General features: G+C 57.6%; 1 protein-coding gene and 1 long non-coding RNA gene across 3 annotated transcripts; one reads left to right on the top strand and one right to left on the bottom strand.

Annotated features, from left to right (window-relative positions):
- The first annotated feature begins 4,170 nt into the window (after positions 1-4,170).
- Positions 4,171-21,991, top strand: NCF4 (neutrophil cytosolic factor 4). Of its 2 annotated transcripts, XM_049626272.1 has the most exons (10): positions 4,171-4,358; positions 9,307-9,391; positions 10,043-10,196; positions 11,831-11,901; positions 15,561-15,688; positions 16,831-16,888; positions 17,533-17,631; positions 19,797-19,927; positions 20,155-20,220; positions 21,745-21,991. In XM_049626272.1, exons 1-10 carry the CDS (start codon positions 4,327-4,329, stop codon positions 21,938-21,940), a joined length of 1,020 nt encoding a protein of 339 aa, XP_049482229.1. In that variant the 5' UTR covers positions 4,171-4,326; the 3' UTR covers positions 21,941-21,991. The 2 variants fall into 2 exon arrangements, 1 of the variants encoding a protein (XP_049482229.1); XR_007456831.1 differs by lacking the exons at positions 20,155-20,220; positions 21,745-21,991 and adding an exon at positions 17,923-18,184 and having other exon boundaries at positions 19,797-19,885.
- On the bottom strand, positions 11,896-15,563 carry LOC125919558 (uncharacterized). The gene is made up of 3 exons (XR_007456832.1): positions 12,195-15,563; positions 12,111-12,134; positions 11,896-12,074 (listed from the first exon to the last, which is right to left on the bottom strand). It is a non-coding gene; the product is annotated as an uncharacterized LOC125919558 (long non-coding RNA).
- Positions 21,992-22,263: the final 272 nt, after the last annotated feature.

The following is a 22,263-nucleotide window of genomic DNA, read 5'->3' on the forward strand; positions in this document are numbered from 1 at the left end:
GGGGGGAGCGGAGGTTATCAGAAGTCAGTTGTGGATACGCGAGAGGTCACGGTCAGGCGTTTCTTTGTACCTCCCCAGCAAGGCTCCATAAATACTTGCTTAATGGAATGTGTGAAGTATTTGGCTCCCTCTTCCTGGCTACTCCTCTGCCTCGTTCTCCGTTCTCCGCTCTCCACCCCTGCAGCAGGATGGGAGTCTAGTGCTGACAGAATGTCTGGCCTCAAATTACACCGGATCAGAGCTCGGGCATAAAATTAGCAGCAGCTAATGTATGAGGAGCCAGAGAAATACCCACATTCAGCAGAACCACGGGAAGAGCTGGCCCCCCACAGCCCCGGGGCCTTCCCTGGACAATCTCCCACCCACCCCCCACTGCCACTCCACTGCCCTCCCTCTCCCTGCCCCCCCCAAATGCAGAGGCTGCTGCCCAGTGGCTGAGTCAGGACCACAGAAGGCTTCTTGGGGTGGAGGGAGTGGGGCATGGGAAGCCAAGACCTTGAGAAACCTGGGAAAGTGAACTTGAGGGGCTTGCCTTTCCTGAAACACACCCCCCACCCAAACATACACACACACACACACACACACACACACGCGCGCGCTGAAAACTATGAACGAGAATAAGAAATTCCCATGTGTCTATGTACTTTTCATACATGTTTCTCATTAATACTTAATGCCACCCTGTTCAGTAAGGCTGTTTTACAGATGGGTAAAGAAGATCAAAAGGACATATTCGTTGCCCAAGTTCATGTGTTACAAATGCACTCATGTCTGTGCTCATTATGTGCCCACTTAGATCCCATCATCTCGATGTAGCCTCTCATATAATCTCCCTACTATGCTCTACACTGCATGCTTTAAAAAAAATTTTTTTTAATTTATTTAGTTTTGAGAGAGAGAGAGAGAGAGAGCATGTGGGGGAGGCTCAGAGAGAAAGGGAGACAGAGGATCCGCAGCAGGCTGCGGGCTGTGAGCGCAGAGCCTGACGTGGGGCTCGAACTCACACACCCACCGTGAGATCATGACCTGAACTGAAATCAAGAGCCCGTCGCTTAACCGACTGAGCCACCCAGGCGCCACAACACTGCGTGCTTTTGTGTGGACACGACATAAACGCACTCACACTTCCCTACACGGAGTTGGGTGCGTTTACATACACATTCATAGGCAACGCTGTGTGTCTCCCATCACGCACACGTGATGATACACCTACAGGCATCATGCCAGTGCCGTGTGGCACTTTCTTGCTAAAATGGTCCCCTTCCCGTCTTTCCTGGCCAGCTTCCTTCTGACCTCAGCCATGGCTGAATGCTTACAGCTCTTGGTGCTTACAGACACCCGTCCCGGCTCCCACTTCACATTTAGTTGTTTTACCCCGCGGACCAGGAGCCCTAAGACATCAGTGCCTGGGTCGAAGTTGTTGTTTATATTATTTCTAGTTCCGCAGGTGTGAATTCTTCCGTGTGTTGAGTCTGTAAGCTGTCTTTCGCAGTGTAGGTGTTCTTTACATAATTTGTACTTTTGATCTGTGAGCTCACAGGCAGTTTTGTTGTTGCTCCTACAGGTTCACGGGCTCCAGAATATTATGATGTAACGCCTCAGCTTGGGATTTCCACGCCGGGTGGGGAGTTTGGCTCTGGGCCTCACGCCAGTGCACGTTTCCGGCTTGAGGCTCTGATCTGGCGAACGTATCCCTCGTTCGACCCATGACCTGGGAGAGTATCTCTATTCCTAGGGTGACCCCAGGCTGATAGCGGAGACATTCTTTTTTTCTTTTTAATGTTTCTTATTTTATGTTTTGAGAGAGAAGGAGACAGAGCGTGAGTGGGAGAGGGGCGGAGAGCGAGGGGGACACAGAATCTGAAGCAGGCTCCAGGCTTTGAGCCGTCAGCACAGAGCCCGACGTGGGGCTTGAACTCACGAACCATGAGATCATGACCTGAGCCGAAGTCGGACGCTCAACCGATGCTTAACCCGGTGCCCCTGAGAGCTGAGCAATTCTGTTCCTCGAATCAGTTCTGACACCTGGTTTCACACTAGTCAGATCTGACTTCTTGGTAACAGCAGGAAATGTAGCCCAGACCTCGTCCCAGATCAGGCATTAAAATCTCCGCCCCGATAACCCATATCCACCCTTAGTTTTCCCATGGAGTGGGAGGCACCAGCCCCTCTCTCTGACGTAGCTACTTCCTCTCTTAGAACCTGAACATTACACCTTCTTGCTTTTGAGCTGGGCTCCATATGTTTAAAATACTAAAAAAAAAAAAAAAAAAAGTATTCCCCAGCCTTTTTCATATGTCTGGAGTAGGATGGGAAATTTCAACTTGGTTTCATTCTGCGATCTTATCTCTATTCCAAATGCCTCACTCAATAAATCGTTGTTGATCGTCTCTATTTTTTTCCCTCTCTTGTCCTCTCCTCTGTCATCCTCCAACTGCCCCTGCCTCCCAAGCAGTCCATAATGGACCTTGGTTTCAGAAGAGCTCTTGGCTGGATGAAGGGAGGCAGATTCTCACTGAGGCAGGGCTGTGGAGCTGGGCCCAAAGCATGTTCCCTCCTGGGGACTCTGGTTCCGCCCTGAGCTCTGTTTGGGGCAGAAGGTCCCTTGGGGTGGCTGGGTGGGGCAGGGACAAGGTTCAGAGGAAGGCTCGAGGCTACCAGCTGCCCTCCCTTGCAGCAGCCAGACAGCACTTGGGATCCTGAGAAGGGCTCCTGTCCCCGGTCCCTTTGTCTGGGAGGTAACAAAGGGGCTGTTGTAGACGATCCTGGCTCTGGGCTCCACGCAGATGGCTCTGCCCCCACAGACCCCTGTCGCAGTCCTAGGGGCCCTGATGTGGCATGGGTTTGGGACAGATGGAGTCAGAAGGGCCCATTCTGTGATGCCCGTGGATGGCCAGGCATGGTCCCTTTCCCATCTACACCCCCTCTCTGCTGTCTTTCTGCTTTGTGTCGGCAGCACATGAGTGAGCGTTGGGCGTGAATGCGAGTGTGTGTGTATGGGACAGGCTGGGGTTCCCAGAGAGCTCCCCTCAGACTCCAGTAGCCACACCTGTTAGAGGAGCCACAGAATCACCAACTGGAAGCTTTCCATTCGTCCCCTGAATATCCGCTGAGTGCTTGCCATGTGCTTGGTGCCGTGCTAGCCGGGAATGCGGTCGTTAAATGCATAAACACGCAAGTAAATACGAAATCGTAATCGTTCCAAATGCTCTGAAGTAAAAGGACAGGGGTGTAGGAAAGAATATGATGCGAGGGGCTTAATTTAGGTGAAGAGCCAGGGAAACGCTCGCTGAAGAGGTGGCTTCCAAGGCAAGTTCCAAAGGAGGCAGGGAAGAACATTCCAGGAGGGGAACAGCATGCACGAAGGCCCTGAGGGGCAGCCACCATGGAGCATTCTAGATGCTCCAGCGTGGGGGTGTGGGAAGGAGAGAGCCAGGGAGCGGGGACTGGGAAACCAGCAAGGCCTTCAGAGATTGGGAGGCAGAGCGGGCCAGGAGTCCAGACTTTCTCCTCAAGTGCAAGATGAAGGAGTTGAAGAGTTTAAGCAGGGAAAGACGTGATCAGGTAACATAAACCTCACTATGGCTGGCAGATCCAGAAAGGACTGGCTGGCTGTGGCAGGCCTGGGGATCTAGGGATGAGGGAAGTATAGCCCAGAGCTCTCCGGGGAAGGAGAGGACAGAAGCATAAACCGACACTCACCCTCTAGAGGACAGGTAACTGTGAATGTGTGCTCTGCGGGGGAACCCAGGGAGGCTTCCTGGAGGGGGTGGCATTTGCCCTGGGCCTGAGGGATGGCAGGCAAGGTGGAAGCCAGCATCAAGGCCTAAGGAATAGTTTGGGCAAAGGGTTGGCAGTGAAGGTGAGAGGGTTGGGCGTGACGCGCCAGAGGAGAAGTCACTCTCCAAGTTCATGAGGCCCCTTGGTGGTTGAGTCACCGCCGGGACCCTGTCTCTGATGGAAGGGAGCGCTCCGGTGCCCCATGGAGGCCTGGCACCAAGAAATCCTATCAAGGAAGTTCTCAAAGCCCCAGAGTTAGTGGATTCCTGCGAACGCAGCATCCAAGGGTGGGCACTTCCCCAACTGCAGTGAAGCTATGGGGCAGGGAAGAGGAAGTGTGGGCCCCAGGCCAGACCTAGAGAGCCCAGAGGCGGAGCCTCTTCTAAGTGACAGAAGCAGGGGCGAGGCCTCCCCAGGGCCGTCTCCTGGGACCACCTGGGACCACAGCAGAGACGCAGGGTGGCTAGAGGCGAGAGAGGTGAACGCGGCCTGGGCCTGCCTGGGTGAGAGACCCTTGCCACTCACGCCCCGGGAACACTGGCGGCCATGGCCGTGGCCCAGCAGCTGCGGGCTGAGAGGTGAGTGCAGGGGCAGAGCCCTCCCCAGGCCTCCTCGCTGTTCCTCGCAGGCCTTGGGGGACAGAGGCGGACCCTCCTGCAGCCCTTTATTACCAAGGTCAAAAGTTAGGAGGCTGAAACTGAGTCAGAACCCAAGTGCTCGGCCACGCAGATTCTTAGAAGTGTTTTTCAAGGAAACTTCCAGTTTTTGCTCACTTCCCTCAGGCGCAGATGAAGACGCCGAGGCCCAGAGAGGGGAAGTGACTTTCCCAGGGTCACACAGGAGTGTCGCATCTGGACAGGATCAGGTGTCCTGGGGCCCAGGCCGGGCTCACTGCTTTGCATGGCTTTTCATCTTCTGTTCAAACAGAATCACAGAATCTGGCTTCTTCCTCTTTACCCAGGGCCTGGCTCAAATGCCAGAAGCCTTCTCTGACAGCCCCCTCGTTGCTCTCGGACCGCCGGCCTGGTTTCCTTTTTCCGCACAGTCCTTAAACTGCTTGCAGGACATTCTACACTCACTCATTTGCTTCTATCTCCCTGGCATCCCCATTAGAAGCAGGCTCCGTGACAGTATTTGTCCCCTGGTCACTGCCCTATCCCCAGCATGTACCACCTTTGAGCTGGAGAATGTCCCGGGATCCTTCTGGTCCAGGTGCTGTCATTGCACAGATGAGAAAAGATGAGGACTAAGGAGGATAAAGTACTTACTCAGGGTCACATGGAGCCCGGCCTCATCAGGGCTTAGCTTCATCTCTCAGCAAGCCTGTGCTCTGAGCTGTGGGGGACCCGAGGACACAGGGCGTGGCTCCTGCCCTCGATGGGAGCAGCAGGTGACATCAGAAAAAAAGCACGCTGGGTGGCGGTGATGGGGCGGGCTTATTTGGGGTCAAAGCGGGCAGCAAAGGGTCCACGGCGGCGTCTGGGGTTACAGGTGGAATTTCCAAAGGCTGAAGGTCAGAAGAAAGCTTGTCTGTGTGTGCGCTGAAGGAGGGGTCGCAGAAGCAAGGGCTTGGAGGGTGGTGCAAGGGCTGGGTTTTCCCACCGGATTCCAGATTCTTCCTCCACGGCTCTCACTGGAGAGGAAGCTGAACACACAGGAAGTGGCTGCAGAGTGAAGCTCGTGGCACTTCCTGTTTCTTGGGGTACGTGTGTCAGAAGACAGGACGCCCCCCAAAGAGCTGGTCCCCCCCAGACTGTGCTCCCTTCCTCCCATCCTCTGTTTCTGTCCAGCCACCCTTACCCTCCCCAGAGGACGAAGGGGCGCCCGCCTCCCTCCCTTCTCGGGGCCATGGAGCCAGGTCCTGGGCTTCCCTGCCCCTCGGATGCCCTGGACGTGCTGTGCCTGAGGCCAGAGCAGAGGACACGAAGGGAAAGCAAGGGTACAGCCGGGCTTTCTAAGACCTGAGACATCCAAAGTTGGAGAGGACTGCCTTGGGGTAGTGAGATGGGTCCCAACAAACATGTTTTAACCACTTCCTGAGTGCGGGAGCCACAAAACCCGAGCTAGCTGCCCCCTGAAGGTCTGTCCAGGCCTCAGCCCCCTCCCATCCGGGATCCAAAGTGGACTTTTCGCGAATGACACGAGTGCGTATGAACCCAGAGCATCCCCCGGCCCCAGAAGGCCCTGGGTTGACTTCAGCTCTGAGGGGTCCCGGCTGAGGTCTCCGGGGGAGCAGGTTTTCTAAGGTGACTCCCAGTCAGGATCGCTGCTCCCCGCCCCCCCACTCTGCCCTGGTGCACAGCTTCCTGGCTCAGCCCCCCCCACACAGCAGGGTCACGCCCATGCTGACCCCCAGGGCACTTGCTAAAACACAGACACGGGAGCGGCCCTGTGCAGCAGTGAGTAGGGTCCCTGCTTTCGTGGGGACTCTCAGGCTGGGCTCGTCACAGATGAGACCTCCTGACCCTCCAGGGGTCCCCGTTTAACAGAGGGAGGAAGGAGCCCAGGCACAGAGGGGAGTCTTCCCAAGGTCCCCGCTGGCAATGGCCGAGCAGGGACTCGGGGGTCACCTTCCCCCCCCGCGCCTTCCCGCTCTGATGCCCATGCTGTCCCAGTGTAACCCCTTCCTTGCCCCCACCGCCCCGCCCCCAGCGCAAGGCACAGGGCCTTCGTGATGGGCCCTGCCTGTCTCCCTCGCTCTGTCTCTCCTTCCTTTCTGCCTCTCGCTGTGCGTTCCAACGGTGCTCAAACTGCCCCCCGCCCCGAAGTTCCTTGAACTTGCCCCCTCCTGCCTGCCTAGAGCCTTTGCACTCAATTTCCCTTGCCTGTGGTCCTGTAGCTTGCCTGTGGTCTTCGTCTCCCGCTGGCCCAGCCCCACTTCTTCTGGGAAGCCCTCCCTGACTACCCTCGGTCTGCGCGAGCCGAGCCCTCCGACGGGTAGAGCGCCCTGCTCTTCTCTCTGGTGGACGTAAGTCCCATCTTCGAAGTACCTGCTTGCCAAGCTCTCTTGCCTGTTTCCCTGCCGATTCTCGGAGGGACTATAATAATGGCCGGCTCTGTTACAGCTCAAAACACCGAGTGCTTTTCCTTCCCGGCCTCTCTGACCATTGAAATGACATCATCATTCGTTCCGCGTCCAACTCTGGGTCCATGAGACCCAGAAGCCAGAAGCCACGTCCTAACGTGCTTAGGACAGTGTCTGAGCTCCCCTAGATGCCGACAAGGATGTGCTGTTATTATCGTTGCTGATGCTGTTGTTGTGATTAAGTACCTCAGACGGGGAAACTGAGGCTGAGAGGAGGGCTGGGATTTATCGAAGTGCCTGCAGCGAGCTGCGGGGGCAGCAAATGAGGGGCAGGGTGGCGGCGTTTGGGAACAGAATTCTAGAGCCACACCGCTTAGGCTCAAATCCCAGCCTCTCGATTTCCTTGGGCAGGTTCCGTAGCCTCTGTGTGTGCCTCAGTTTCCCTGTCTGTAAAAAGGTGTCAGGAGAGCATCTGGCGCGTAGCACACGCTCAGGAAACAGTTAAGTGTAGTAACTGTTACCCAACCTTCCCTATTCGCTGCCCAGAGCCATTTCTACGCTCTGGTTCCTTCCTGTCCCCCTGCCATTGCATTGCAGATGAATTACCCGTGAAGCACACAGCCTCAAGGGAGAAAGTGGAGGAAGCAGCTTCTCCCAAGGGTGTTGGCCGCAGGGGCGGGGGGGGGGGGGCGTGTGGGGAAAGTGAGGGGGGGGGAGGGGCTGCCAGTGGTCACTGAGCTGCTCAGAGAGTGGTGGGGATTTCCTCTGCCTGCCCATTGTCACCCTGAGTCACCCCCTCCATCCCCGATGGCAGCCACCAGCGTCCCGAGGTAGCCGGAGGTCCCACGCAGCCCAGGCCCCATGGGGACCAGCAGCAGCTGCGACTGGGTGTGCAGACTGAGAAACTGACCTCCTCTGAGGGCGTCGGAAGTGGTCGCCCCGCCCCCACTCCCACCCTGTCTCCCAGCTGCTCTGAACTCTGTGACCCCTGGCTGCTTTCTCTGTCCCCTTGGCTGGCTGTTTTCTCTTCCTCCAACGTCCCTCTCGGCCCCCTCTGCTCACGGTTTGCTCTTCCAGGGGGATCTTTACCGCGAGTCACGGGCACGCGGTTCTTAACCTCTCCCGCTGCAGCAGAGAGAGACCCACGCTCAAGCCCTCTGAGCTCCGGAACCACAGCGGCTCTTGCCAGACCTTGACCTGGGAGCCCAAGAGAGTCCCGCGTTAGCATGCCCGGAACTGAGTCCAGCAACCCTGCTCCCCTCCCACTCATCCTCGTCAGAATATGGGTGACACGTGGGCGTCACTCTTGACCCTGCCCTTTCGTTCACCTCTGCATCCAAATAGTCCCCAAACCCTGCTGGCCGTATGCCAGGAATGACTCACGAGTTGGTAGTGTGTCTGTTAGAAATGTATGAGGCTGCTGGGCACAGAGAAACTGAGGGTAGCTTAAACACACAGGGGCTTATTTTTTTTCACATGACAACACATCCAGAGGCAGGCCACAGCTGCTTGGCGACCCAGCACCAGCATCCCAGAATTCCTTTGGTCTCCTCGGGTCTCTGCCTCATGGATGCAATATGGCTGCTGTGGGTCCAGATGGCACATCTGTGTTTAGGGCAGGCCAAAGGGGAAAGGGGAGGAATCCCTGCCGGCCCGTCCCTTCCTCTGGATCAGGAAAGTGAACGCTCTCTGAGAGGCCCCTGCCCCAGATTTTCTCTTAGGTCTCATTGGCCAGAAATGGTCCCATGGCTGGTCTCAGCTGCAAGGGAGGCTGGGAAAATAGGAAGGAGGTTATGAGGTGCGGCTCAGACCAATCATGGTCTGTCACCTTGAGGCCAGGCCCACCGCCACCCTAAAGAATTGGGGCTTGATTAGCAGGAGGAAGCAAGGGACACAGCAATGAGACAGCGTCTGCCGAGGGTCGTGTCTCTGCGACTGTTCTTTCCGCCTGTCCCCGCTGTCTGGCTCTGTCGCCATCGTCTCTCCATTGCACCGAGGCACTGCAGGGCCTCACAGTGGTGCTCTGTCCCTCCGGCCTCTGTCCTTTTCCTCTCCACACAGCTGACTCCACCCACAGAAGCCCCGAGCCCACTCCTCAGGCCTTGAAACCTTCGCATATGCTGTTCCCACTGCCTGGAAGGCCCTCCCCTGGTGGATTCCCCTTCGACCTTCTCTTCAACGACCTTCTGGACCTGGCTCAAACGTCACCTCCTCCCCAGGCTGGGCAGGATGAACCATTCTCCCTGTGGGACACGTGCTGACTTTGTTTACTCCCGTGACCCGGGGCCTAGACCCGGAGGACGTGACTCGATGTGCGGCTCCTGGATGAATAGCGCAGCCACAGAGCAATTTGCTAGACTATGATACGGCTGCTGGCATATGGTCCCCTCTCCAAACGGGTTCACTCTCAAGGTCAGGTCCCGGAAGGGGTGTTGACACAGGCGACGGGCCGGTGGGCTGCAGGTGGTAACCAGGCTTTCTTTCCCTCCCGCCTCCCTCAGCGACTTTGAACAGCTTCCCGATGACGTAGCCGTCTCGGCCAACATTGCCGACATCGAGGAGAAGAGGGGCTTCACCAGCTACTTTGTAAGAGAGACCCTGACCTTCGGCCTCTGACCTCTAAACCTCCAACTCTCATCCCTTAACTTCTAGCCCTGGGCTTTGCAACAGGGTGATTTGCCTCCAGGGGACATTTGGTAGTAAATGTCTTTTTGTAAGACTAGTTTTTTTTTTTTTTTCAAGTTTATTTACTTTGAGAGAGAAACATACACAGAGAGAGAGAGAGAAGGGGAGAGAAATCACGTGCGCACACGCGAGCAGGGGAGGAGCAGAGAGAAAGAGAGGGACAGAGAGAATCCCAAGCAGGCTCCTCGCTGTCCGCGCAAAGCCGGACGGGGCTCGATCCCACAAACCTTGAGATCGTGACCTGAGCCGAAACCCAGAGTCGATCGCTTAACCGACCGAGCCACCCGGGCGCCCCTGGTAGTAAATACCTGGAGACATTTTTGATGATTACCACTTGTGGGGGGGGGAGGTGTCACCGGCGGGACGGAGCCCAGAGAGGCCTCTCAGCACCCTGGGGTGCACAGCACAGCCCCCCCCCCCAGAGAAGGGTGGCCCCCAGTGTGATACCGAGGTTGAGCAACGCTGCTCTGATCCTAGCACCTTCGAACCCCGCCCCCCCTCCCCCCCAGTCTGGCCCTGGCCGCCCTCCACCCTGGCCTGTGTCCTCTCCAGGTTTTTGTCATCGAGGTGAAGACTAAAGGAGGATCCAAGTATCTCATCTACCGCCGCTACCGCCAGTTCTACGCCTTGCAGAGCAAGCTGGAGGAGCGCTTTGGGCCCGAGAACAAGACCAGCCCGTTCACCTGCAGCCTGCCCACACTTCCGGGTAGGCCCCTGGCTGCGGAGCTGGGAGCCCGGCCCCGCGACACAGCCGCCACCCGCCGCCGATCCCTCCAGCTCCATTTAGCCCCCACGCAAACCCTTCAGTCCGAGGCCCCTCCCGGCAGTCGCGGGCTGCCCCCTCCGGCCTCACGGCCCTCGCCCTCCTGTGCTCCGATGACTTCGCGGCCACCCTGTTTCAGCCATCCCCGCCTTGTCCATCCCACGGACTCGCGAGCGCCCCCTCTCGCCCGGTCCGAGAGCTGCCCTCTGACCACAGGCCCCTTCTGGGGCCGGTTTCCCAGAGCTTCCGCTCCCTCCTCCTCCCCTCTCCTCTCGGAGGCCGGAGGCCGTGGGCGCCTCATCGCTGTTTCTGGACAGTCCCCTCCCCCCTCGCCTCCTGGCCTTTCTTCCCGGCTCCGGCTCCGTACCCCGCACCCCGGACAGGCGCAAATCTCCGGCCACGGAGCACCTGCCCTCTTGAGCCCTGCAGGGGTGTAGGGTGCCGGGTGCTGTCCCCCAGGGGGCTCCCGGCTTCTCTCTTCCTCCTTCAGAGCCAGTTCTGCTCACGCCTGGCCCATCACTTCTCTGGGGTTGCCAGGGACAGGGACCCTCCTGCTCCCCCCCCCCCCAGGCTCCAGCACGCTTTGTCCCCCTCTCTGTGTGTGGCTTTCCCCTGACAGCATATCCGTGGCCTCCTGGTACTCTTGCCTTCTCCCAGTTCACTTCCAGCCTCACCCCTGCTCCTCCAGCTCCTTACAGAATCTGTCCCCCCTGCTGCCCCTTGAAAGGTGGGCCTTCTGTGCGGTGCCACCTCCCCTCCAGACACCCTCCCCCGAACCAGGTAATCTGAACTCTGACCTTAACTGCTCCCTTCTTGCTGCTGAGTCCCAGCTGCCTCCCGACCCCAGACCTCAGTCACTGTCCCCCTACTACTAGCTGGACACCAGCTCCTGCCCATCTCACGGGTGGCAGGAGCCAGACATTCACCTTCCGGTGGGAGTTCTTCCGGTAGACGGTTCTACCGGGGGGGCCCCGCCTAAGGCGCCTGGAGAGGACATGTGTCTTGGGTCAGCCGTCATCTGTTTCCCGATCCCCCTAAACACGCTGCCTTGCTTTTGAGGAAAGACCCCTTCATCCACCCAACAAATATTGATTGATTTGGGCCTCGTTGGCATCTTAGGAGCCCCCTAAAAGTTCAAGAATTTTGATGCCCAAGTCCCACCCCCGGAGCCCCTGATTTAATAATCCCGGGCGAGTCCTATGACAGTGAGATTCTTAAATACTCCTCGGGTGACTTCGATATGTAGCCTGGGTTGAGGACCCCTGTGTTGGGTCGTGGGATCCAGTTGAGAACTAAGCAAAGTTCCCCTTCTCTTGGAGCCAGGAATTGTGTGTGTGTGTGTGTGTGTGTGTGTGTGTAGGAACAGGCAGTAAAGACACAAGTAAAATATCAGCTAGAAACAGTGCAACCCAGCGGAAAGCAAGCTGAAAGGCGGTGTGGACTGGAGGGGCCTCTTGAGCGCCGCTGAGACAGTGGGGAGGGTTCCTGGCCTCGGGTGGGGGGGGGCGGTGCAGCTCGGGGCCCAGAGACCATGTGCTCGGGCCAGGCTCCCAGGACAGCTCTTTGCACTTCCTCAGCCAAAGTGTACGTGGGTGTGAAACAGGAGATCGCTGAGATGCGGATTCCTGCCCTCAACGCCTACATGAAGGTAACCATGGGGCCGTGCCGCCTGAGCACCTGGGAGGGCATCAGGGAGGGCACCTGGGAGGGCATCTGGAAGGGCACCTGGGAGGGTATCAGGGCGGGCACCTGGGAGGGCATCTGGAAAGACACCTGGGAGGGCACCTAGGAGGGCACCTGGGAGGGCATCTGGGAGGGCACCTGGGAGGGCACCTGGGAGGGCATCAGGGAGGGCACCTGGGAGGGCATCTGGAAAGACACCTGGGAGGGCACCTAGGAGGGTATCAAGGAGGGCACCTGGGAGGGCATCAGGGAGGACACCTGGGAGGGCATCTGGAAGGGCACCTGGGAGGGTATCAGGGAGGGCACCTGGGAGGGCATCTGGAAGGGCACCTGGGAGGGCATCAGGGAGGGCACCTGGGAGGGCATCTGGAAGGGCACCTGGGAGGGCATCAGGGAGGGCACCTGGGAGGGCATCTGGAAAGACACCTGGGAGGGCACCTAGGAGGGTATCAGGGAGGGCACCTGGGAGGGCATCTGGGAGGGCACCTGGGAGGGCATCAGGGAGGGCACCTGGGAGGGTATCAGGGAGGGCACCTGGGAAGGCATCAGGGAGGGCACCTGGGAGGGCCTCTGGAAGGGCACCTGGGAGGGCATCAGGGAGGGCACCTGGGAGGGCACCTGAGAGAGCATCTGGGAGGGCACCTGGGAGGACCTGGGAGGGCATCTGGAAGGGCACCTGGGAGGGCACCTGGGAGAGCATCCAGAAGGGCACAGAGAGGGAAGTAGCCCATGTACCATCCCTGAGCACAGCTGTGGGGTTGCTTCTCCTGCTCCAATGGCCCCCATCTTCAATCCTTAAAGGCCTGGCCTGGGGGGAGAAATAGGTTGTGTTCTCAGAGCTCCAGGGGGTGGGGCAGAGGCAGTGGAGAAGGTACAGGAACCGCACTGTGAATCGACCAATCTGATGTCTGTGCCAAGTGTCCTGATAGCGAGCTGAATAGGATCGAGTGTGTGCCCCCGAGGTACCTGCTGCCCAGTGGGGGACACGGAGAGGTGGGTCACAAAAGCACAGAACCGTGGCCTGTGTAACGGAGGCGTGAGGGACAGGGCCCCAGCTCTCTCACATGACCCCTTTGTATGAACTGGAGAAAGGCCCTCCCTTGCCAAGGCACGGGCTTGTGTTAGCTGCATTCATGAGCCTTGCCGAGGTGCCCTTGGATACTCCCCAACCTTTAAATTGTCTGCATCCCTAGGAGATGGAAGCAAAGGGAAAGAAACATCTTGAAGGCTGAGACCAGGCTGGTTAGGAAAGCCCTTCTACCAATCAGGGCTGTGCAAGAAAGCGGCGGGTTTCCTCATGAGGTAGTGAGCACCCTGTCACTAAAGGCATCCAAGCCACGGCTTGATGGCAACCTTAGGAAACTCCAGAGGGGAGCCCTCCTCCTAGCACAGAGGCCCCCTCACAGTCAGTGAGGCCTCCCCCTCCTCTTCTGCTCTCATGGCTGAAGAGCACGGAACTAGGCGTCTTCAGTCTTCGCTCTGACATTGACCGTTTGGGTGATTTGGGCCAAGTAACTCATCCTCTCTGGGCCTGGGTTTCCTCACCTGTGAAATGCGGCGGTGCCTCCAGCTCTCTGGTCTCCTGGGGGAGGAGTGATGTTGGGAGCTTCCAGAATGTGAGAGATCATAACTCCTAGCGGAGCGAGCGGCAGGAGGAGCGCAGAGGAGGTGGGAGGCAGGAGGAGGTGACCCCTGCCCTCTCCAGTGGCTGCAGGAATCCTGGGCTCTGGGCAGAGAAGAGGAAGGGTGGGAAGCCCCTCGGCTGCCGCACCGGAGGCATCTCCCCTCAAGGGGGCGCTGTGACGCCTGCTCCCTCAGGGTGGCTGGAGGCTCCTGTCTTCCTGCAGGGTAGGAGAGGGGTGAGCTCTGGGCGGGGGAGGGATGAAGCTGTGGAGCTGGGCCTCTTGGTCGCACACCTGGGCTGGAGGGTCCCCTCTCTGCCTATCTCTGTGTGATTTGGTTCCTTAGAGCCCAGGGGCCCATCAGTGCAGGAATCTCTGCTACGGTTCAGGGCCGGGGAGCTCACTACCACTCTTCCCTGCTCATCTCCTTGGACAGTTACTAGAAAAATCCGATTCCTTGTAACTTGCACCGCTGTCTCACCACTGTCCGCGTGGGGAATATGGATCATGTGATAATGACACCTGCCTGGAAGGCTGTGGGGCGCTTTGCCAGGAGGCTCTTGATATACATTTGTAGGGTAGACGAACAGGCTGATTTACCTCCCTCAGTTACTTGTGAGTTGGATGCTATTATCCCTATTTACAGACGGGGGAGTGGAGGCACCGAGAGGTGGAGCCACGCGTCGGGTGCCATAGAGCAGCCAGAGAGGAGGGCTGAGATTTGAACTCACGTCTCTGGGACGCCAGGGCTGTGCTTTCGCCCTCCGTGCTACGTTGTGATAGAAGTAACAGCAGCGATGGTCATGTCCAACTTTGATGGGGCTCTTGCTAGATGCCCGGTCGTGTTGTAAGCGTTGTGCACCTGTTCACTTCTTTAATCCTTACACCATCCCCCCACAAGGCAGGTGCTATTAGCATCCGCCTTTTATGCATGAGCATATGGAGGCACGCTTGGCCAGGGTCACCCAGCTGGTGAGTGGGACTTGACCCCAGGGGTGGCCTGGCTCAGTGTCTGTACCCTTAAACCCATCTCTGGGCTGCCTCCCAGCCCTCCCCATGTGACAGCTGTGTCCTGTCTACGCTCTGCAGTCCTGGTTCCTCTGGAACCTGGTTCCTGGTTCCTGCTGGCCCCTCCCCATCCTGCTGCCTCAATGGGATTCTCGGGAGGGGGCTGGGTGCCTCTGGAGCCATGGCACCCAAAGCTGACCACAGAGCTCCTGGGGACCTATGCGTTGTCCAGCTTGGGGGGGGGGATGACCCTGCCAGATTCTGGGTCCTCTGCATCCTCACAGCCTTAGGACCTTTGCGTTGTGGCCAGTGTACCCAGCATCAGATGGAGTGAGAGTCCCGACTCCTCGCCTTCCCAGCTCTGCCAACTGGGTCGGGCACTTTGCTTCTCCAAACCTCAGTTTCCCCAACTCTGATATGAGATGAAGTATCAGAAAGCATTTTTTAGGCTGTAATGCCACCAACTGTGGTTGGTTTGGGTCATTTGAGGCATCCTTCCTCCCACTAACGTCTCATTTTCATCTCGAGGATGGGCGTCGGTGGCAGATGTCTCTGGGGGCCCCAGCTCTGTCGCTTGCCAGGCCAGGTGGCCTTGGGCAGGTCCCCTAACCTCCCTGACACTAACTTTCAGGCTTTTTATGAGATGGGGCGAAGCCATGTGGTGTGGCACTGAGCGCAGTTCCTGGACAGTCACCGCCACGTCATCGTACCTGTCGTCACCATTGTTGTGTCTGGAGGCCTTTAAGGTCTTTCCGAATGAACTGTTCTCAAGCCAGCTGGTCCCCTCCTGATCTCAAGCCCAGGAGTAAAGCTTATGAGATGTTACACGTCTTGGACGAAATGAAATGTGTCCTGTTGCCGTGCTTGGGCAGAGCCAGCGTTAATAGAGGGGGGGCGGGGACCAGTGTGGGGGACGGGGATGGAGCAGATAGGCTGGGATGTCCAGACCTTTCTGCTGACCACCCACCTGTGCTGTCTCCTCTCTCCAACACAGAGCCTCCTCAGCCTTCCCATCTGGGTGCTGATGGACGAGGACGTCCGGATCTTCTTCTACCAGTCATCCTATGACGCGGAGCAGGTACCCCAGGCGCTGCGCAGGCTCCGGCCACGCACCCGGAAAGTGTAAGTGACCAGCCCCTGTGCTCTCTGGGCCAGAGCCCTGGGCCACCTCCTCTTAACCAGGATCTCTGCCCCAGATGCCCCTGCTGCAAAGGTACTTCTTTTCCCTGGAGGAAGAGAAGAACCAGAGATCAGTTCTATCCCTGAACACCCCAGGATGTTCAGGTGGTTAGATGAGCCTGGAAAACCAAGCGCAGGGCCTGGAGGGATAGGAGGCGGGTGCATTTTGATGTGTGTGACAGGGCGGACCGGAGGACAGGGGCTGGACCACTGACAGGGAGAGTTTGGAGCCACAGCGCCCACGGGGGATGCCACAGGGCTCTGGGTGCCTGGAGAGAGTGGGGAGAGGGAGGGAAAGGAGGAGCTGCTCTCTCTGCAGACCTTCTCAGAGCCTTTCCTGGGATGCCCTGCCCCCCCCCCCCCCCCCCCCCCCCGTTCCGCCCCCGGGGTTTCCCACTGGTCCCCAGGGGGGCGCTGCTGCTCCCTCTCTGATTCCAAACAGCCCGCTACTCCCTTCCAGCCCCCTCCTCACCAGGAAATAATCATGGAGAATCCAAGCCACTGAAATAAGGCTGGGTTTCGAAAGCCAGGCTTCTGCTGCTGCTAAGAATTCCAGGGACAGGGCTCCTGAGCCCTGGCCTCCCTCCCAGCTCCTCCCTCCCTCCTCAGGCCGGTATCTCTGAGTGTCCTCTTGGTGCCTGGCCATCTCCCCACGCACGCAGGCAGGCATGGTCTCAATGTCACCTGAGCCGCGTGGCCCTGCCCCCAGAGCCCTGGAGCAGTGCACCTCTCCAACCCGTTTCCTTGCTTGAAAAATTAGAGGTTGGGGGTGGGGAGTAGTACGAAGAACAGATGTGAAAGCATTGGTAAGTTAGAGCACTAAGCAAATGTGTGTCTTCCTCCCCACCTCCTTGCTGAGCCTCTGTTTCCTGGCCCACGAAAGGAGATACAATCCCTCCCCCAGCGACAGCGGGAACCAGGGAGTGAGTGTGATGGTCAGAGGAGCAATTGTAGCTGCATTTTTGACATCCTCCCCCTCCCCTGCCTTTCCCACCCCTGATGAGGGGCTCCTCTGGGCACAGAAGCAGGGAGCCAGGCCCTGAGAGAACCAGGAGGGCTGACAGGCCTCCCTTCTCTCTCCACAGCAAGAGTGAGTCCCCACCAGGCGCCCTCTTTGACCGCATGGCCGCTCCGAGAGCAGAGGTAACCCCCCCGACCCCAGGGCCAGGCCTCCCATCTCACCTCTGGGCTCCACCTTCGGCCACTGTGCCCCCACTCTGGGTGCCCTTTGTGTGCCTAGGACGGGGCTGGGTGCTGGGAGCAGGAGGGGATTCGGCCTTAGCCCCGAGGGCGCCCAGCCCAGCTGACAGGAGCTGGTATGGGGAGCATGAGGGGAAGGCGGCCATCCATCATCCATTCAGCAAGCTTTCCTGACCTCCTCCAGACCAGCCCCACCCTGGTGTGGGGTGGGGACTAAAGCCTCAGAAATGACTCACACAAGGCCCTGCCCTCAAGGAGCTCACAGCTCCCTGATGACACACGTGTGGAAACAGTGTGGACTGGGGCCCACACTGGGCGGCCGAGGAAGGTGCTCAACCCCGGGAGTTTGGATGCTTGCCTGTCTGCGCTCATCCCACCAGGTCTGGAAGGAGCACGTTCTGGAGTCAGAGAGACCTGGCTTCTGATCCTGGTTCCTCCATGAACAAATGAGTGGTCTCAGACAAGTCACTTATCCTCCTTGAGCCAGTCTCCTCAACCATTCACTGGGACCCTGAGGCGTGTGGAGCACGGTAGTAGGGATTCACGGAGTGCTCCCTCCGTCCTGCCTTACTCCACTCTTCTCCCAGGCCCTGTTTGACTTCACTGGGAACAGCAAACTGGAGCTGAATTTCAAAGCTGGAGATGTGATCATCCTTCTGAGTCGGATCAATAAAGACTGGCTGGAGGTGAGGTTGGGGGTGAGGCTGGGGATGATGTTGTTTCGGGTCTCCTGGCGGGGGTCAGAGGAGGCAGGGTCAGGGAAGGCCCCAGGGAAGAGATGCCGTCTGAGGGTCACCCGGGAAGTCCGAGCAGCTGGGTGGAGGCAGCCCGAGGAACACCGCCACAGGGAGGCAGGTGTGTGAGCTCAACAAAAGATCCCGGAGACCACACCTGCCTTCGGTTCTGACCCCAAAGGACAGTTGCTCCAGGCCAGTCGGTTGACCTACTGAACCGACGACTGTCTTGGTCTATCGCAGGGTTTCTCCCCGGTGGCGCTGTTGACATTTGGGGCCAGATTGGCGTGGGGCCATCGTGTGCCCTGCAGGGCATTCCGCCGCATCCTTGGCCTCCGCTCACCAGATGTGGGCAGCACCCTTGCAGATGACAGTCAGATCCCTCCAGACATTTGGCTCGGGGTGGGGGAGGTTGCAAAATCAGCCGCCACTGGGACGCGCTAGTGGGTCGTCTGGGAGAATTGTCCTAACCGTCGTGCGGCAAGAAGAGAGAGTGATACAGAGCGTAAGCTCCGGGGTCGGCCTGCCTGGTGTCCTTTCCTAGTTGTTTTTAACTAGCTTTGCGTCCCTGGGAACCTTGCTCAACCCTGTGGTTTCCTTTTCCGTAAATGGAGAGAGCTGGCAATTTCTTCCTAGCGGTCCTGGGAGGGCCGGCCGAGGCGCAATTGTTCGGGGCTTGGCCCGCAGAGGGCCTCCGCGTGTGGCATCTGGCCGGTGCCGGGGCTGCTGGGAAAGTGAAATGAGACTCTGACGCCAGAGTCCGTCTTGACTGTTGCTTCGTCCCCGCAGGTGGCATGTGGGGCCCCCCCAGGGATGATTGGTGGATGGAGATGGGAGGTCCTGGCCTGCTTCTGGCCATTCCGGTTGGATCCTGCTGCCCTTAAACAAAGTTCCCTTTGGTCGAGGCTCCTGAGGCCGGGGGGCGTCTGAAGGAGATTGTGGAACGGGCCCCGGGGGTTCTCGAGGGGGAGGGGAGGGTCACTGGTGTCCAGGAGCTAGACAGGGGCAAGGACCGTTGGTCTGGCCGACTTGGCAGCTTTGATCTTAGCCCCCGTCCTGGAGCCGTGTCTCGGGACTCAGCGGCTCTTACAGCTGTTGGGCATTGCTGGCCACTCTCCAGACCCAGAAAATGTCTGTTGCCTTCCTGTTTTCTGAAAAGTTCTGTGTGTGAGTATGCTGGCTGACTTCTGGCCTCAGGTCAAGGGGAGGGTCAGGGGAGGAGCGAGGGGGACTACTTGGAGCCTCAGTTTACATGTCTGTGAAACGGGTTGTGGATGATGTCTCTTCCAAAGGCTTGTCAAGATTAAGAGAACATGTGGCAGTGGCTGGGTCTTGGCCTGGAGCTCAGGAGAGAAACCTGGGCCAGAGAGAGAGTTCTGGAAGTCTGATCTAGAGCAGGCGCTCGGTGCAGGAATGAGCGAAGAGAGCCACACCCCTTGATCTCCCTCCTCTGTTCTGTTTTCCTCCTTAACACCCGTGGCCATTGGCTCAGCATGGAGCTCACCAAGCTCCCTGCACGTTGACTGTCACCCCCCATTATAATGTGGCTCCCAGAGGGAGGGTAAGCACCCACCGTCCATTCTTTTTTTTTAAGTTTTTTTTAATGTTTATTTATTTCTGAGACAGAGAGAGACAGAACATGAACGGGGGAGGGGCAGAGAGAGAGGGAGACACAGAATCCGAAGCAGGCTCCAGGTTCTGAGCCATCAGCACAGAGCCCGACGTGGGGCTCGAACTCACGAACCGTGAGACCATGACCTGAGCCAAGTCGGTCGCTCAACCGACGGAGCCACCCAGGCGCCCTGAACCTCTCATCCATCTTGAGTGCCCAGAGTGTGCCACCTGGCTGGTGCTGGTGACGTCTGTGAACCAATGACCGAATTAGGTGAAAGCAGCTTTCCAGATGAAGCGAGATCTTGACTATTGTTCTATTCTGGGACAGAAATAGAAGTCTTCTTGGGGTCAACAGCACGGTGACCTGGGTCACTTATTCTCCTACCTTTGCTTATGACCTCGTCTGCATAATGACAAGGGTGCCGGGTGGGGGGAGGGGGCTCGAAGTTGGGCGCTGCTGTCTCCCTTCCCACTGTCAAGGCGGCCCCTTCTTCCCTCCTCAGGGCACCGTCCGGGGAGCCACGGGCATCTTCCCACAGTCGTTCGTGAAGATCCTCAAGGACTTCCCGGAGGAAGACGACCCCACCAACTGGCTCCGCTGTTACTACTATGAGGACACCATCAGCACCACCAAGTTCGTGGCCTGTCCACCCTCCCTGCCCCTCCCCACTGCCACCCCAGCCCCCCGCATCGCACTCTGGGCTCTGAGACCTCCCCTCACCCAACTGAAAGCCTCCAGGGGCTCCAGATAAGCCATGACTCGGTAACAGGATGCCAAGACCCAGAGGGGTCCCGCCAGCCTCGTTCCCATGTCCCTCTTCCGGCCTGATGCCCCCTCACCGCTGCCTGTTGTCCCCTTAGGGACATCGCGGTGGAGGAAGACCTCAGCAGCACTCCGCTATTCAAGGACTTGCTGCGGCTCATGAGGTGAGTGGCTGGAGGGGGACGGGGTGGCAGGGGGGGGGGGCGTCAGAGACCCCGGAGGAGAGAACAGAGGGGCAAACGCAGTGTGTTAATGTTCATCTGCTTTGCCTTCTTGTTTCGGCCCCAGCCCAGCCCCGCAGGGCAGATGTCAGCTCCCCATGACAGAGCCGAGCGGGGGTCCACAGAGACGTACAGGGCCTTAGACGAGGTCACACGGCCTGTGAGTGCGGATTTGCGGCTAGAGCCAGCTGGCAAAAGACCTGGGGGCTTGGGGCCTCCGCCAGCAGAGAGGACCACCACCTCCCAAGGTCCAGTGTGTCCACGGACCCTTCTTTTACAGAATGGAAATAACATCGGTCGATTCCCGACCATGAGAGTCATTCCTGTTAATTACATGTATATGTATTTATATACATATACATATACATATATATGTATATATACATATATACATATACATATATATGTATATGTACATATACATATATATACATATACATATATATACATATACATATATATACATATACATATATATACATATACATATATATATATACACATATACATGTAATTAACGTCAGAAATGGCAGGAGGGTATAAAGAAGCAGAATCACCTCGAGCATCGCTCCGCTCATCATTAGGCGCGCATTCAGATGTCTCCAGGGCACATCGCCACCCCCTAAATGTGGCGTTAGTTGGCCACGTGGTGTCATTCTGGGGGTGCGCCAGAATGAATGCAGCCACCCCTCCTCGGCTGTTTATGTTACCCCCGCTTCCTTATGCCCACAAATCATGCTGTGGTTCTTGCGTTTGGTGATCTGCCCGATAGTCCCCTCAGGATGAGTGTCTAGGGGTGGAATTTCGGAATTAAGGTGTTGGCAAGTCTGTTAGGTCTCCCATCCCTTTGTCGTATTCCCCATAGGAAGGTTATATCACGTGAGTTCGAGCCCCGCATCAGGCTCTGTGGTGACAGCTCGGAGCCTGGAGCCTGCTTCGCGTTGTTCTGTGTCTCCCCCTCTCTCTCTGCCCCTCCCCTGCTCATGCTCTGCTGTCTGTCTCTCTCTCTCTCTCAAAACTAAATAAACATTAAAAATATTTTTGTAAAGGTTACATCACTTTTCACTTTCGCCAGCCAGGTCCACCCCACGTCAGACAGTCCCAGTCCCTCAAGAGACCTTCCTCCACGGCGGCACACAGCTCTTGGGGGCTTTATGCTCTCTACTGTTTGCCCGGCCAAACCCACCCCTCGGCCTCACGTCGGTTCTTAACTCTTCACATTTATACACAAGGCACTTCAGGCCGTGCCACGAATTTGTGGTGAAAGCCTCTTCTCCCCTGTAGGTCTCAGTGTCCCCATCTGTGCAGTGGGAGGTTGGACCCCATGATGATAAGGCCTGTGCCAACCTCTGACCCCTTCGGATTCTTAGATCCTGGCTTTAAACCTCCGTCAGCCTCCTCTCTCTGTCCCTACGCTTCGGCCTAAGGCCGCTGGACCTCTTATTAACCGTGACCATTCCCACCCAGGCAGGAGTTCCAGAGGGAGGACATCGCCCTCAATTACCGGGATGCCGAGGGGGACCTCATTCGGCTGCTTTCAGATGAGGATGTGGCGCTCATGGTGAGACAGGCCCGAGGTCTCCCCTCCCAGAAGCATCTCTTTTCCTGGAAGCTACATGTCACCCAGAAGGATGACTACAAAGTCTACAACACTGCCCCCTGAGCTGATGGGAACTAAACAAATAATAAATAAATAAATAAACTTTAAAAATAAATACAAGTATCTTTATTTATTTTTGGGAAAGAGAGAGAGAGAGCAAGCAGGGGAGGGGCAGAGAGAGAGAGAGAGAGAGACCCAAGCAGGCTCTGCACTATCAGCACGGAGCCCAACACGGGGCTCGAACCCAGGAACCGCGAGACCATGACCTGAACCAAGATCAAGAGTTGGACGCGTTACCGACCGAGCCACCCAGGCGCCCCTCAAAGTATCTTTCAAGTACATTCCTCAGGAAGAAGACAGCGGATCCTCGAGGGACGGGCTGAGCT

Source organism: Panthera uncia, chromosome B4 (assembly GCF_023721935.1).
Source record: "Panthera uncia isolate 11264 chromosome B4, Puncia_PCG_1.0, whole genome shotgun sequence".
Classification (NCBI taxonomy): Eukaryota; Metazoa; Chordata; class Mammalia; order Carnivora; family Felidae; genus Panthera; species Panthera uncia.

Bases quoted from the DNA above. Each gene is read 5' to 3' on its own strand.
- NCF4 (XM_049626272.1), top strand. From the start codon at position 4,327: ATGGCCGTGGCCCAGCAGCTGCGGGCTGAGAG. The intron at 4,359-9,306 runs GTGAGTGCAGGG...CGCCTCCCTCAG, and splicing joins CAGCAGCTGCGGGCTGAGAG to CGACTTTGAACAGCTTCCCG. The intron at 19,928-20,154 runs GTTCGTGGCCTG...TTGTCCCCTTAG, and splicing joins GACACCATCAGCACCACCAA to GGACATCGCGGTGGAGGAAG.